This window comes from Amphiura filiformis, chromosome 19 (genome assembly GCF_039555335.1).
Source record: "Amphiura filiformis chromosome 19, Afil_fr2py, whole genome shotgun sequence".
NCBI lineage: Eukaryota > Metazoa > Echinodermata > Ophiuroidea > Amphilepidida > Amphiuridae > Amphiura > Amphiura filiformis.
This window is the reverse complement of record NC_092646.1, coordinates 47,926,690-47,941,370: the sequence shown is the minus strand read 5'-3', so window position 1 is coordinate 47,941,370 and position 14,681 is coordinate 47,926,690. Positions and strand designations below refer to the sequence as shown.

The 14,681-nt window shown below is 39.5% G+C and overlaps 1 protein-coding gene across 1 annotated transcript; it reads left to right on the top strand.

Moving 5' to 3' along the window:
* Positions 1-811: 811 nt before the first annotated feature.
* On the top strand, positions 812-2,047 carry LOC140140616 (uncharacterized). Its single transcript, XM_072162374.1, has one exon. The coding sequence runs from the start codon at positions 812-814 to the stop codon at positions 2,045-2,047; it is 1,236 nt and encodes a 411-aa protein (XP_072018475.1).
* The last annotated feature ends 12,634 nt before the right edge of the window (positions 2,048-14,681 follow it).

The window sequence follows — 14,681 nt, the reverse complement described above, 5'->3', positions numbered from 1 at the left end:
AGCGTTAATATGATGCCGGATCAGTGACCAATTTAATGGCGGAACCCCTTTATTCGAAACAATGGTACCACTTTTATGAATAGCCTGTCGCAACTTCTAATCGGCATCAAACGAACAAAAGATTATATAATCTAGTGCGACTCTATTTCTATTTAAAAGCTCTTTGGTTAAACCAACAAAGAGAGGCTACTGCGGTGGAAGGTTACGTAGAACTTTTACTATTCCAACACACACCACCATTCATCATCGTCTCGATCCATTGCACAATCTTGCTCATCATCAAACAGTATCTGAACATAACTTGACGCGTGTTCCAATCTCAAGTGGATTTTTCCCGCCGAAAGTGGTAGACTCCCCGAAGTCTTGCCTAGCAACATATAACGCTACTTCGCTATGTAATAAGACAACATCAATTGCAGACTTTGTCGTAAACAACGGATTTCATCTTCTTGGAATAACAGAAAGTTGGTTAAATGGTGATCATCGTGATGATCATCCAATTGCTGATCTCCAAAATTCTCTGCCTCACTTTCAAGTTCATCACCTGCCCCGTAAGGGCAGTCGAGGCGGTGGAATTTGTCTTCTGGCTCATAAAGGACTTGATAAAAAAGAAAATCAAGTGAGTCATTATCCATCCTTTGAATATATGGACTTCTTCATAACCAACACCGGTCAAGTTTCGCCGCCATTGAGACTTCTGATTATCTATCGACCACCACCTTCGAAAGTAAATAAACTTACACCGAACATGTTTTTCAACGATTTTTCTTCGCTCTTAGAGTTGATGACAATTGAGCCGTCAAGGGTAGTGATGGTTGGTGATATGAATTTTCATTTCGACGTCAGTGATGACAGAAATGCAAACATCATGAAAGACTTGCTCGACTCTGCTGATTTTGAACAGCTTGTCACAGAGCCGACACACTGTGATGGGCATACACTTGACGTTATTATCACCAGGAAAGCGGAAGACGTGGTTTCCAACATTAAGGTAGTCCGTGATGTACCCCCTCGTCATTACGCAGTCAAGTGTGATATTGACATTTCACGTCCGCGATCGGTGAAGCAAGTTGTGAAATTTCGTGAATTAAGAAAGATAGACATTTTGAAGTTTCAGGATGATATCCGAAACTCTCCTCTGTCCACAGATCCAGCTGATGATCTTTCCAGCCTTGTTTCAAATTATGAAAAGACGCTTGGAGATTTGTTGAATAAACATGCGCCATTGAAATCGAAGTCAATGGTACTACGACCTAACGCACCGTGGTATGACGAGAATCTTCGCTCCGCAAAGCAAGAAAAACGTCGTCATGAACGCAGATGGTTGAAAACCAAACTAGAATGTGATCGTGAAGTATTTATTGAGAGCTGCAAAGCTTACACCCGACAACTAGAACAAGCGAAGCGTGATCACCATCGTAACAAGATCTCCGAATGTGATGATCGGCAATTATTTCGACTTGTCAATGACATGACACGTCCTACTTCTGCGCCAATTTTACCACCACATGATGACGCAAAAAAGCTGGCCAACAAATTTGGAACATTCTTCCAAAACAAGATCAAGAATCTCAGGAGTGCACTTGACAACTCGGACTCGCTCAACATTTCTGCTGAAATACGCGACCAATGTGTTAGTGAGTTCACCGCATTTAGAGCTGTAACTAAGGAGGATGTTGGTAGCATCATATCAAGCTCGGTAATCAAATCGTGTCCTTTGGACCCGATCCCATCATCGCTGCTGAAAGACTGCTTGGAGTCTCTTCTCCCAAGTATCACTCGCGTGGTCAATATGTCGCTTATTTCAGGCGAAATGCCACAAGAACTCAAAGTCGCGAGAGTTGTTCCACTGCTCAAGAAATCCGGTCTAGCTTCAGAAGAACTAAATAATTATAGACCTATATCAAATCTTAAATTCATGTTCAAGACAATTGAAAAAGTTGCTGCTTCTCAGTTAAATTCATATCTTGATGAAAACAATTTGCATGCTCCAATGCAGTCAGCATACCGCAAACATCACAGCACTGAAACGGCGCGTTCAGAATGACCTGCTTTGTGCAGTTGATCAGCGTCAGGAAGCCGCTCTCATTTTACTTGATTTTTCGGCTGCGTTCGATTTGATTGATCACGACATCTTGCTGCATCGACTGCGTCAACGCTATGGTATTGAAGGCACTGCGTTGAAATATATGTCATCCTATCTGAAGGGCCGTTCTCAGTGCATACATGTTTGCGGTGTCACCTCTGATGAATTCTTTCTTCATGAGGGCGTACCTCAGGGATCCGTATTGGGTCCACTCATATTTACCATGTATACTGCCCCATTAGGTGACATCATTTCATCCTATGGGTTGAATCATATGATTTATGCTGATGACACACAGTTGTATATAGTTCTTGATCCATCCAAGCGTAGTGAGAGTATTGATATAATTGAACGGTGTGTTTCAGATATCAAGGCATGGGCAGTTACCAATAAGCTAATGCTGAATGATACAAAAACTGAGGTTATTCATCTGTCATCTCAATTTGTCTAGACCCTGCCACTACCACCACTTACCATTGGTAATGCAGCTATAGATCCATCGACCTCAGCCCGAGATCTTGGTGTTGTGATTGATAGTGCACTTAACGTGAAACAGCATGTAAAAGCTTTAACAAGATCAGCCTCTTTTGCTATCTACAAGATTGGAAAGATCTGCAAGTATCTTGATAGTAAATCAACTGAGCGCCTTGTACACGCATTCGTCACTTCGAGACTAGACTGCTGCAACAGTCTTCTGTTTGGCCTGCCAAAATATGAGATTGCCAAATTGCAGCGCATCCAGAATTCTGCTGCACGTCTAGTCTCTCGTGCAAAATATCGTGACCACATGAAGCCAGTTTTATACGATCTCCACTGGCTTCCGATTGAACAGCGTATCGTGTACAAGGTGCTCCTGATTACTTTCAAGGCCTTGCATGATCTAGCCCCATTGTATTTAAAAGAATTGGTTAATACATATCAACCCACCCGTTCACTACGTTCCACTACACAAAAGTTGTTGAGTGTCCCAAAGTGCAATACAAAGTTTTATGGTGAGAGAGCTTTTTGTAATGCAGCTCCAGTCTTGTGGAACAACTTGCCTATACAACTCAGATCTGCAGATTCCATCAATCATTTCAAGAGTATTTTAAAACTCACCTTTTTACCAATGCATTTAGTGATGTTTCTTAAACTTTTAAATTTGTTTACCTTTTAACCTAGTCTCATCTCATCTGGTTCTGAGTTTTATCCGGGTATCAGTTGTATATTTTTGATATAGTTGAAATGTATTTGTGCAATTAATTTTTGTAGTTTTGGTGTTTTTAATATATTGTAAAGCGCATTGAGATTTTGTATGTAATGGGCTATATAAGAAATAAATATTATTATTAATATTATTATTTTGTACTCCTCTATAGCTTACATACTACTTTAGTTTTATATCTTACATTGTCATTCTATATATTAATTGTTCCCATCAAGTTGGTATACATGCCTCTTATCCTTTCTGTACTCCTCTATAGCTTGCATACTACTTTAGTTTTATATCCTACATTGTCCTTGTATTTATTGTTCCCATCAAGTTGGTATACATGCCTCTGATCCTTTTTTGTACTCTTCTGTGGCCTGCATACTACTAGTTTTATATCTTCCATTGTATTACTTGTTCCCATCAAGTTGGTATACATGTCTCTTATCCTTTTTGTACTCCTCTATAGCTTGCATACTACTTTAGTTTTATATCTTACATTGTCCTTGTATTTATTGTTCCCATCAAGTTGGTATACATGCCTCTTATCCTTTTGTACTCCTCTATAGCTTGCATACTACTAGTTTTATATCTTACATTGTATTACTTGTTCCCATCAAGTTGGTATACCTGCCTCATATCCTTTTTGTACTCCTTTGTGGTTTGCATTACTTGTACAACATACTTCTTAAGTTTTATATCTTACGTGTCCCAAAAGTAACTTAACATTGTGAATTGGCCATATCTCAAATATTTCCTACTTCATACCAAAATGGAGAACATATTCATATAGATTGATCTTTTAGAATTATTCTGATACCAAAAACAGCATTATTGATGACCCTTTGACCTTACTGTGCGACTGTACATATGTGTGTATCAAACCCACAAAAGCAAGCTCATGTGTTCTTTTTTTTATCCTTGGACAAGAACATGAATGATGTGCTTCCCTGAACAATAGAGTTGGTTCACTCACTGCGCACGCTACATTTAGGTATGAACATTCATGGATTACATGGCTTAGCGTAAGCGTGACAGCTGTTTTAGATTATAATTAGGATATATTGACAACATTAAACTTTACTTTAAAACAGTTGAAGTGAAGATGAATTTCCTATAGATCAACGGATTCAGGTCGTATGGTTCGTTGCCGAGACAAAGTCGGACAAACTCACTGAAGCAATGTTTAAGGAACAATTTAATGTAAATTATGCACTACCCAGCCGAAATACAATCCAGCAACTAGTGCTGAAATTCCTATCAACTGGATCTGTTCATAATCTACTTCGGGCAGGACGTGGAAGAACAGGAAGATCGGCTACAAACATTGATGTCATACGAAGTGCGGTGGCGAAAAGCCCAAGGCGATCAGTACGTCGACTTTCAATGGAGAACAACGTACCGCGTACAACTGTTCATCGAATCCTCAGAAAAGATCTTAAGTAGTTTCCATATAAAACCCAGATAAAACAGAAAATGAAGATTACGCATTGAAAACAAATAAACAAACAATCAAAAAAACACAGCCAAATTAAACAAAACAGATTTAAAAATGATAACACGCTATATCGTGTTCACGTCTCAAATGACGAGACTTATTTTGCGTTTATAAAATTGGGGTTTACGGTACGGTAGATATCCATTAATTTCATGCCAAAGGGTCATGACCACAAAGGCATGTTTGGTATCATAACATTTCTAAAAGAATTATCTACATACTGTGCAATTTTTGTATCAACACTATTAACCCAACGCAAGTTATGGCAAATTCACAATGTTAAGGGACTTTTGGGACACCCGGTACATTGTCCTTGTATTTATTGTTCCCATCAAGTTGGTATACATGCCTCATATCCTTTTGTACTCCTCTATAGCTTGCATACTACTTTAGTTTTATATCTTACATTGTCCTATTATTGCTTGTTCCCATCAAGTTGGTATACCCGCCTCTTATCCTTTTTTGTACTCTTCTGTGGCCTGCATACTACTAGTTTTATATCTTACATTGTATTACTTGTTCCCATCAAGTTGGTATACTTGCCTCATATCCTTTTTTGCTCCTCTACGGCTTGCATACTGCTTTAATTTTATGTCTTGTATTGTCATTGTATTACTTTGTTCCCGCATCAATATATTTGGTATATTTGCCTCGATTTTTGTCTACTAAAACTATGCGAATGAAAATTCTAAAATAATGTTAAATGTTTTTAAATGCTCCTAATTAGAAAACGGCAATACAAAAAATACAAAATAACAGGAGACAATTTCACTTTGTAAGAGCTCGATGTAATTAGTAGATTAGAATATAAGCATAAAACAAGCTGGTGCAGTTCTATATTTCGAAGGTCTTTTGTTCCAAATACGATTTATTCTGAACGATCGTTTTGGCCAAACATGCTTTGTATGAAAGTTCTTATATAAATAAAGTTCCATAGAATAGCGTGTTAAAATAAATAACAAAATATGTTCGTCTGATCTCCAGGAATAATGATCACACAAAGAAGAAACATGCATTAATGCACAGTCCAAACATAACTGCGGAATTAAATATATGAATACAAAACCCACCCAACTCCATACGTTGGCCAAATTGAGTTAAGCATGGGAATTGTTGCTATACATAGGCCTGTCATATGTATGAAAGAACAACTGAAATTCATCATCTGTGTCTATTTAGCATGTGAGAAATAGCATGTATGAAAGAACCACCCAATTCCGTGATTTGAGTCTTGTAACACATTGATTGAAATCCAGTATGTATAAAAGTCCACTTGTAACACATTCATTGCTGGAGAGTGACTTTTGAAAAGAAAATGGGTTTAATAAAGGCATATGTGTGGTTTACATTACATGACAGAATGCTTATCAACATTATACAGGGTGTCCCAAAAAAAGAGGCCCCTCATTGCGCCCTCTATTTCTCCTATTTCTGAAAAGTTGATCAAATGTATTTTGGTATGTAAAGAAATCGTAAATCGTTAGCTTTAATAAACCGAAATAATTATTTCAATCGGCTCAAAACTTATGAGCTTTTAAAGAAATGTACCCGTTTTTCACTCTGTCCACGGAGGAGGTTTGCTACTTCAAAGATTGAAAAGTGCATATACCATGCATAAATATAAAACGTTCCTCGATGATAACTTTATAAAATAACAACTTTATTTTAGGGAATGGGCTTTACCGGTGGGCGTATGGGTTATGGATTTTGTTTAGTGTCATTAATTTGGGCGAAATTGATGTGGGATGGGACTTCTTTTGCTATACTTGCAATTACTTATGTTTTTCTCGGTTATTGTATGCCTTTTTGTTTTATTATGTTTCTTACTTTCTTACTTTTTTGTTACTTGCTTTCCTTTTATTGACAACATAAGTCATTTCTCTTTTTGGAATAAAAGGTAGCCCTGAAAAGGGCTGTTTAGTTTGTCTTTGGTTCTTTTGAAGTGAGTTTACTGTGCTGCTAGCTGGTGATCCTCGCTTATAGTGAATGCTTTCCCAAGCCTAATGCTATTATCTATCCATGTCATTAACCGCGTGTTTCGTTTAAATCTTTGATGTAGCCAAACCTCATCCGTGGACAGAGTGAAAAACGGGTACATTTCTTAAAGAGGGCATATCTTCAAAAATTGTGAGCCGATTGAAATAATTGTTTTGGTTTATTAAAGCTAACGATCAAAGGTTTCTTTACATACCAAAATATATTTGATCAACTTTTCAAAAATAGGAGAAAAAGAGGGCAAAATGAGGGGCCTCTTTTTTTGGGACACCCTGTACATACCTGTGTGCTTTATTTTGTATTATCTTACTAGTGGTTATCTCATTCCAACGTTGCTGTCTTTGTATATGATTCAAAAAACCACCCAAGTCCAAAATTTAAAATGAACCCTACAAAGTCCCTGAAATGCTAATCGTCATACTTTATACAGTTTAATCCACTCATTTGCACGTAACACTTATGACATGTTATATATCGTTATGAATTCGGCAGAGTGACGAATCGAGCATTTTGAGCAAAATGAGTTACTGTAAGCTTGTGATTATGTATCAGGCGATCTTTCATTTCCACCAAAAATTAATGATAAATCTTACTTCTCGACGTAGATATTGAAATTGTAATTTGGACGAATCGCGCCTAAGTGCGATTAATGAATTTGACCAAAAGACGAATCGTATACTTAGCTGTACAAAACAGGCTGATAAATTGTATAGTATAGCTGGAAACTCAGAATTTTTTATATTACATGTCATATACTGTTATATTTTTGATACCAATGGGTAGCTATAGGTATCTTCTATCCAGTTATAGCAAAATAAGTACAAACATCCCCCACATGATATCGCGATGGCGTAATTATGTCAGAGCGCCGCCGCAAAATTGGGAAATCACAGAAAATTATACACAAAATATATATATCTACTCTAAAATTCTTGATTTCACCTCTGGAGTTTTCACTAAATATTACGGGGATGACTAATTATAACTTATATACCAAGTTTAGGAGCTATAGCCTTAAGGCCCGGTCACACTGTGACGGACGATAAGCAACGAAAGGTGACGAACGTGAAAATCACAAAATGTTGACGGCAAAGCGACGACAAAAAGAGCAAAAACAAGATTCGGTGACGAGTGGGAACGACCTTTAGCGACAACACGACGGCAAGGGACGAGAGGATGCGGCAGGAAACGGAGACTAGCGACCAAATCCGGACGTTGTCTGGGCGATGAGTGACGAAGTCTCGACGGAGCCCGACAACAAGCAACGAGGTCAGACGGCTGGCAGCGGATTTGCTTGCGGCAAGGAACGGCAACTGACGGTGGATTGCGGTGATGATGACGTGACTCAGCAGCCGACATCAAAGCCTGTGTGTGTGCGGGTCGTATAGTCCCCTTTGGCGTTCCCACTCTTCACAACGTTCTGATCATCCACTCAAAAAATATCAATATCAATAATAATCAAATATATTAACATCAATATCAACAATAATCAAAAATAGTAAAATCAATATCAATAATAATCCAAATTATTATCTATATCAATAATAATCAGGATTATTAACATCAATATCAAAAATAATAAAAAATATTACACATATCAATAATATTCAAAAATATTACACATATCAATAATAATCAAAACTATTAATATCTTTATCAATAATAATCAAAAATATTACCATCAATATCAATAATAATCAAAAATATTACACATATCAATAACAATATTAAAAAAACCAATATAAATATCAATAATAATAATAAAAAATAGTAAAATCAATATAAATAATAATCTAAACTTTTAATATCTATATCAATAATATATGAACATCAATATCAATTATTATAATCAAAGATATTACCCGGGGTAATATCAATATCTATAGCCTTAGGACAACCAGCAATTTTAACATAAAATCCCCAAATCAAGGATGAGTGCTATAATTTACACGTAGTTGAATGCGGATTCGTCCTCGTATACAACTCTTTGCGCAGCGGTTGACAATTTTTGGATTTAGCATAAAGCCGAATAGCTGTAAATACCTGTTTTGAGGGAAATATCGATTGTTTCAGAAATTGCGAATATTGCAAATAATTAGGGTACATTCACTTCTATAATATACATTTCAAATGAGTGCTCACAAATGTTCTCATATTTTAGAAGGCCCGATGGAAGGGTACCAATTTTTTCAAACGCCGTTTACTCAGAACAGCGATATCATTGTATCCTGTCATGACACATATTTAATAGCTCTGATTTATAAACCGGTTTACCATTAAATATCATTTGACTCTTGTTCACATCTTATTTTATTGTAATGCCTTGTCTTTTCCTGTTTGTATATTGTTCTGTACTGTTTGCCGGCAACCCGCACCCACGAGCTTGCACCATGCGGGTTGCCCCACAACTTTTTTTCAGGTTGTTCATTGATCCCCCTCTTAATCTTGTCTCAGGCCCACTTTTGTATTATCTCTTGCCTTTCAATAGGTTGTTTGTTTTAACGTGATCGCATTTGACTGTCATCAGTGGGATTGTGATCGGATACACTACTTTGTTTTGTACAAGGTGTCCTATAAAAAGGTTACATGTAGAAAATGAACCGCATTTTGCGATGGTACGGCAAAACACTGTCATTTTTATTCATCCTTCTTGTAATTGGCTGCTAAGTTTAAGCTCCGTATCTGAAAAGCAACTTAACTTTATGAGCGCAAGAAGGCAGGGGTATCAACAGTGACTAATCGTCAAAATATCGCACAACGAATGTTAAACTCAGGCACATCTTTGTTTTCTATTTTTGCTTATTACTTTTTATTTTCTCGTGTTTCTTTTTATTGCACTAAAGAACCATATTGAGAATTAAATATTGCACATGTATATAGAACTTCGTCACTCTTGGTGGTAAAAGGAAGATGGTCATTAGAGAAGAACACTTTTTTTGGTGAAGGCATTTCTACACGCTGTATCTCCTACCATTAACATAATGAAATTAATAATAATTTGCATTTAGACTTCGGGTTATGTTGAGTTGAAATCACTGCTGTGTTTTATACTTTAGGCATATTGTCCATTTGTTGACTGAATTCTCGAGCTTGCTCAGGAATTCGTAAAATGCGGGCTAAATACGCACGTTGTGAACTTGAAATTCACCGGGGTACTAGTAGAGGGTACATAGATTATGTCATGAAAAGGACATTTATATTTTGTTAACATTAACTTAGATTATTTTCAAAAATCTACATGTAACCTTTTTGGGGGACACCCGGGTATGTAATTGGTTTGCAAATTCTGGCATTTGTCATTATATCATGTATTTGTCATTATATCATGTATCTCGGGCTACATCTGGCGGAGATCGACGATATCTGAACATTGCAACATGGAATGTCCGTACGATGAACGACTGTGGTAAACTAGATCAAGTTCGCATGGAGGCAGAGCGTTTGTGTCTGGATGTTCTAGGACTGGCAGAAACCAGATGGACTTCATCAGGACAGGTGAATACAAATGGCTGGATGCTCTACTATGTAGGTGATGACAAAGTTCACCAAAGAGGTGTAGGATTCCTTGTATCACCAAAGACTGTCAAATCTGTTTTGAAGGTCCAACCAATATCAGACAGAATTATCATGATTCGTCTCAATGCGAAACCCAAGCCAATAACAATCATCCAGATCTACATGCCAACGACTGAAGCGGACGACGAAGAGATACTTTCAATATATGCTATGCTGCAAAAGGTAGTGGACGAATGCCCCAAGAAAGATCGACTGGTGGTGATGGGTGATTTCAACGCACAAATTGGTGCTGATCGCCATCATATGTCCTGTGGTAGATATGGTGTCGGAGAAGGTAACGACCGTGGACAAACACTGCTCGACTGGCTTAGTGACAACAAATTAGTTGCTGTGAATACCTGTTTCCAACATAGAAGAAATCAGCTGTATACTTGGTGTTCTCCAGGTGGCCTATGGAAGAACCAAATAGATTTCATCGCTATCCGGCTACGTGACAGAAGAGAATGCATAGACAGTAGATCATTACGCAGTGCTGATTGCGGTACAGACCACCAACTAGTCTGGATGAAGGTGAAGGGTCGCAGTTGGAACACGAAAAAGAGACTGCCGAAGAAAGTGAAACCAAACCTAGCACAGTTGACAGATCCAACCACTGCAGATGCATTTGAAGCCAGTGTCCAAGACCACTTGAAAGACAAGGATGTTTCATGGCCAGTATTAGCAGATGCTCTATCTTCAGCAGCAAAAGAACATTGCCCGGCTGTAAGAAAAACAGAAAAAGCCATGGATAGATGATCCAGCAATCCAAGACTTGATTCTCCAGAGACGCCAAGCCAAGCTGAACAGCTTCCAAAGCCCAGAATACAGACACCTTTGCAAAGCTGTCAAGACTGCATGCCGTAGAGCAAAACGCAAATGGCTGGACGACGTGAGCGCTGAAGCAGATAAATCATACAGGTCTGGGAACAGCAAACGCACATACCAGCTGATAAGGCAGATTAGTGGGCGGAAATGTCCTCAGGCAGGCATTGGTATCAAGGACGAGAATGGTGAGATGCTTTATGAGGCTGCTAGTATCAGAGACAGGTGGACAGAGTATGGCACTCAACTATTTCACTCCGATGCCCCAAGGCTCCCCCAAGATGAACGCCGACCAGAGCTACTAGAACCTGAAATCATGCTAAGTGAAATCAGAACAGCTATAAAGAAACTAAAAGCCGGTAAAGCTGCTGGTCAAGATGGGATATATGGAGAAATGATCAAGGCAGGAGGAGAAACTGTTGTTCAAGCTATGAAAGAAATAATTGATAACATCTGGAGGACAGGAGAGTGGCCCAGTGACTGGACTCAATCAGAAATAATCACCTTACCAAAGGTACCTGGCACTCAAGAATGCTCTAAACATCGTACCATCAGTCTGCTATGCCACGCTTCAAAAGTGCTGCTAGAAATTATACGCTGCAGGCTAGCCCACTACATTATGCCGCAGATCGCAGAGGAACAGTTTGGATTTGTTGCTGGTAAAGGGACAACTGACGCAATCCTCACTTTACGTAACATCATTGAGAAAACAGTGAAACGCCAAGATCAACAACTGTGGCTGATGTTTGTCGACTACAGCAAGGCCTTCGACACGGTCAATCATGATGTCCTGTGGAAAACTCTCTTGGACTTCGGCACACCAAATCACCTAGTCTGGCTGCTAAAGAGGCTGTACTCAAAAGCGACTGGTGTTATTCGTGTAGCAGACGGCCACACAGACCCATTTCCATTTGAACAAGGAGTTCGGCAGGGCTGTATTATGTCCCCCATGCTGTTCAACGCCTGTGGTGAATCGATCATGCGACAGGTGAATGAGGTTGTAGATGAGAGATCAGGCTGCATTGTCGGTGGAAGATCAATATGGAATATTCGCTATGCAGATGATACCACACTCATAGCATGCACGAAGGCAGAACTTGAGAAGCAAGCAGTCGAGTTGGAGAGGTGCAGTCACACCTTTGGTCTCCATATTAACGCAGCCAAAACCCATGTTATGACCCATGGTAGCAAAGAGACAATCTCCCTTGGTGGAAAGCCAATCAAGCAGGTTGAAAGGTTCAAATACCTTGGCTCAATGGTAGGGTGTGATGCAGACTCTACACCGGAGATCAATGCTCGACTAGCAATTGCCAGAGATGCCACCAGCCAATTATTAGGATTATGGAAGGCTAAAGCGATCAGCCTGAAGCTGAAGAAACAACTGGTGAGATCCCTTGTCTGGAGTATAGCCCTGTATGGTGCAGAAAGTTGGACCCTAAAACAAAGCGATATCAAGAAGATAGAGTCGTTTGAGCTGTGGGTATGGCGCAGAATGCTTCAGGTCAGCTGGAAAGATAGGAAAACCAATGCATGGATCCGTCAGAAAGTGGGAATCACAGAGAAACAAGGTCTGCTCAGTCAGCTGAAGAAAAGAAAGATATCCCTGTATGGTCATTGGAAGCGGCGTCCAGATAGCATTGTTCAGATAACAATAGAAGGAGAAGTAGAAGGAAAAGCCAGGCCAGGTCGAAGGAAAACAGGATGGATTGATAACATCAGAATGTGGACTAATGGTGGAATGGTCGTGGCAAGAGAGAAAGCACGCAAGAGAATGCCGACGGTTCTATGAGGACTATGGCAACGCAGCAGCAGCAGCATGTATTTGTGAAGTTGTGAAATAAATGTTTCTTGAATTGAAAAAAAAAAAAATGAATTGACTCTTGAATTGAATGCGGAATGCGGGGTTGTTTGTTATACCCGCATGCGAAGCATGGACGGGTATATTGTTATCCTGTGGTTTCTTATACCCGCATGCGAAGCATGGACGGGTATATTCCCATCCTGTGGTTTCTTCTCCTCCTCCTCCTCCTTTTCCTCCGTCCATCAAACACATCATTCTGTCAAGGCTAGCGCTAAAACTACAAGGGCCCCAGGGCCCATATGTGGTACACTTATGGGCCCTACCCCGTAGAAGTGCCTTTTGCCCATCTTGGCCCCAGAGGTCAAAGGTCACGGGCCCCAGGGGCCCAAATGTGAAAATAGAAAGCACACCATTTCTCATCAAATGAAGCAGCCTCAGGGCCCTGAGTTGGTACACTGATAGCCCAAGGGGTACTCTATATTTACAAATATACAAGAGCCCCATATGTTATATATTATGGGCCCCAGGGGCCCAAATGTTAAAATATGGTGCAACAGATTGACAAGCCTAGCTGTAAAACTACAAGATCACTAGGGCTCATATGTGGCATATGTATGGGTCCTTAGTTGTAGATGTGCCTTTTGCCCATTTTGGCCCCAGATGTACAAGGCTGGGAGCCCCAGGGGCCCTAATGTTAAAACAAAGGGCCGGCCGTTTCTCAGCAAATAAAGTAGCTATAGGGTTCAGATTTGGTACACAGATAGGTCTTTTAGTATTATATTGTCATATGTATATATATAACCCCCATATGTCACATAATATGGGCCCCAGGGCCCCAAACGCTAAAACATAGGGCCAGCCGTTACTAAGTAAATAAAGCAGCTACAATGCCCAGCTTGAGTCTACTGATAGCACTTGAGAATCATACTTTAACATATGTACATGAGCCCCATAAGTCATATATATATTGGGCCCCAGGGCCCCAAGTGTTAAAACAAAGGGCCGGCCGTTTCTCATCATATAAAGCAGCTTTATGGCTCAGAGTTGGTACACAGTTTGCACCTGATAACTACATTGTTATATGTACATATGAGCCCCATATATCACATAATATTGGCCCCAGGGCCCCAAACGCTAAAACATAGGGCCGGCCGTTACTCAGTAAATAAAGTAGCTACAGTGGCCAGCTTGAGTCTACTGATAACACTAGGAAATTATACTTCAACATAATTTTGTACATGGGCCTCATAAGTCAAATATTATGGGCCTCAGGGCCCCAAATGTTAAAACAAAGGGCGGGCCGTTTCTCATCAAATAAGGCAGCTTCCGGGCTCAGAATTTGTACACAGATAGCACCTGAGAATTATATTGTTACTAACACCCACACACCCATCCACCCCTGACCCCACGCACGTAGGACTGAACACACAGATCGTATTTTATCATAATTGAAAATACCAGCGTGAAGCGTTAAGGCTGTTCCAGTTAAATTACATACCCATTGGCTGTTCCATTTAATTTACATACTCCCTCTGAAATGGCCTCAAAAAAAGCTGTTCCGTTTAATTTACATACTCCCTCTGAAATGGCTGTTCCATTTAATTTACATACTCGCTCTGGAATAGTTTCCCCTGAATCATATTGCATAGCCTCACTGTGAGTAAAGAGACTGACAACAGCAACCTATGGAGAGTATTAAGAGAGACGACTCCCCTGGGAGGGGACTTTTTACAAT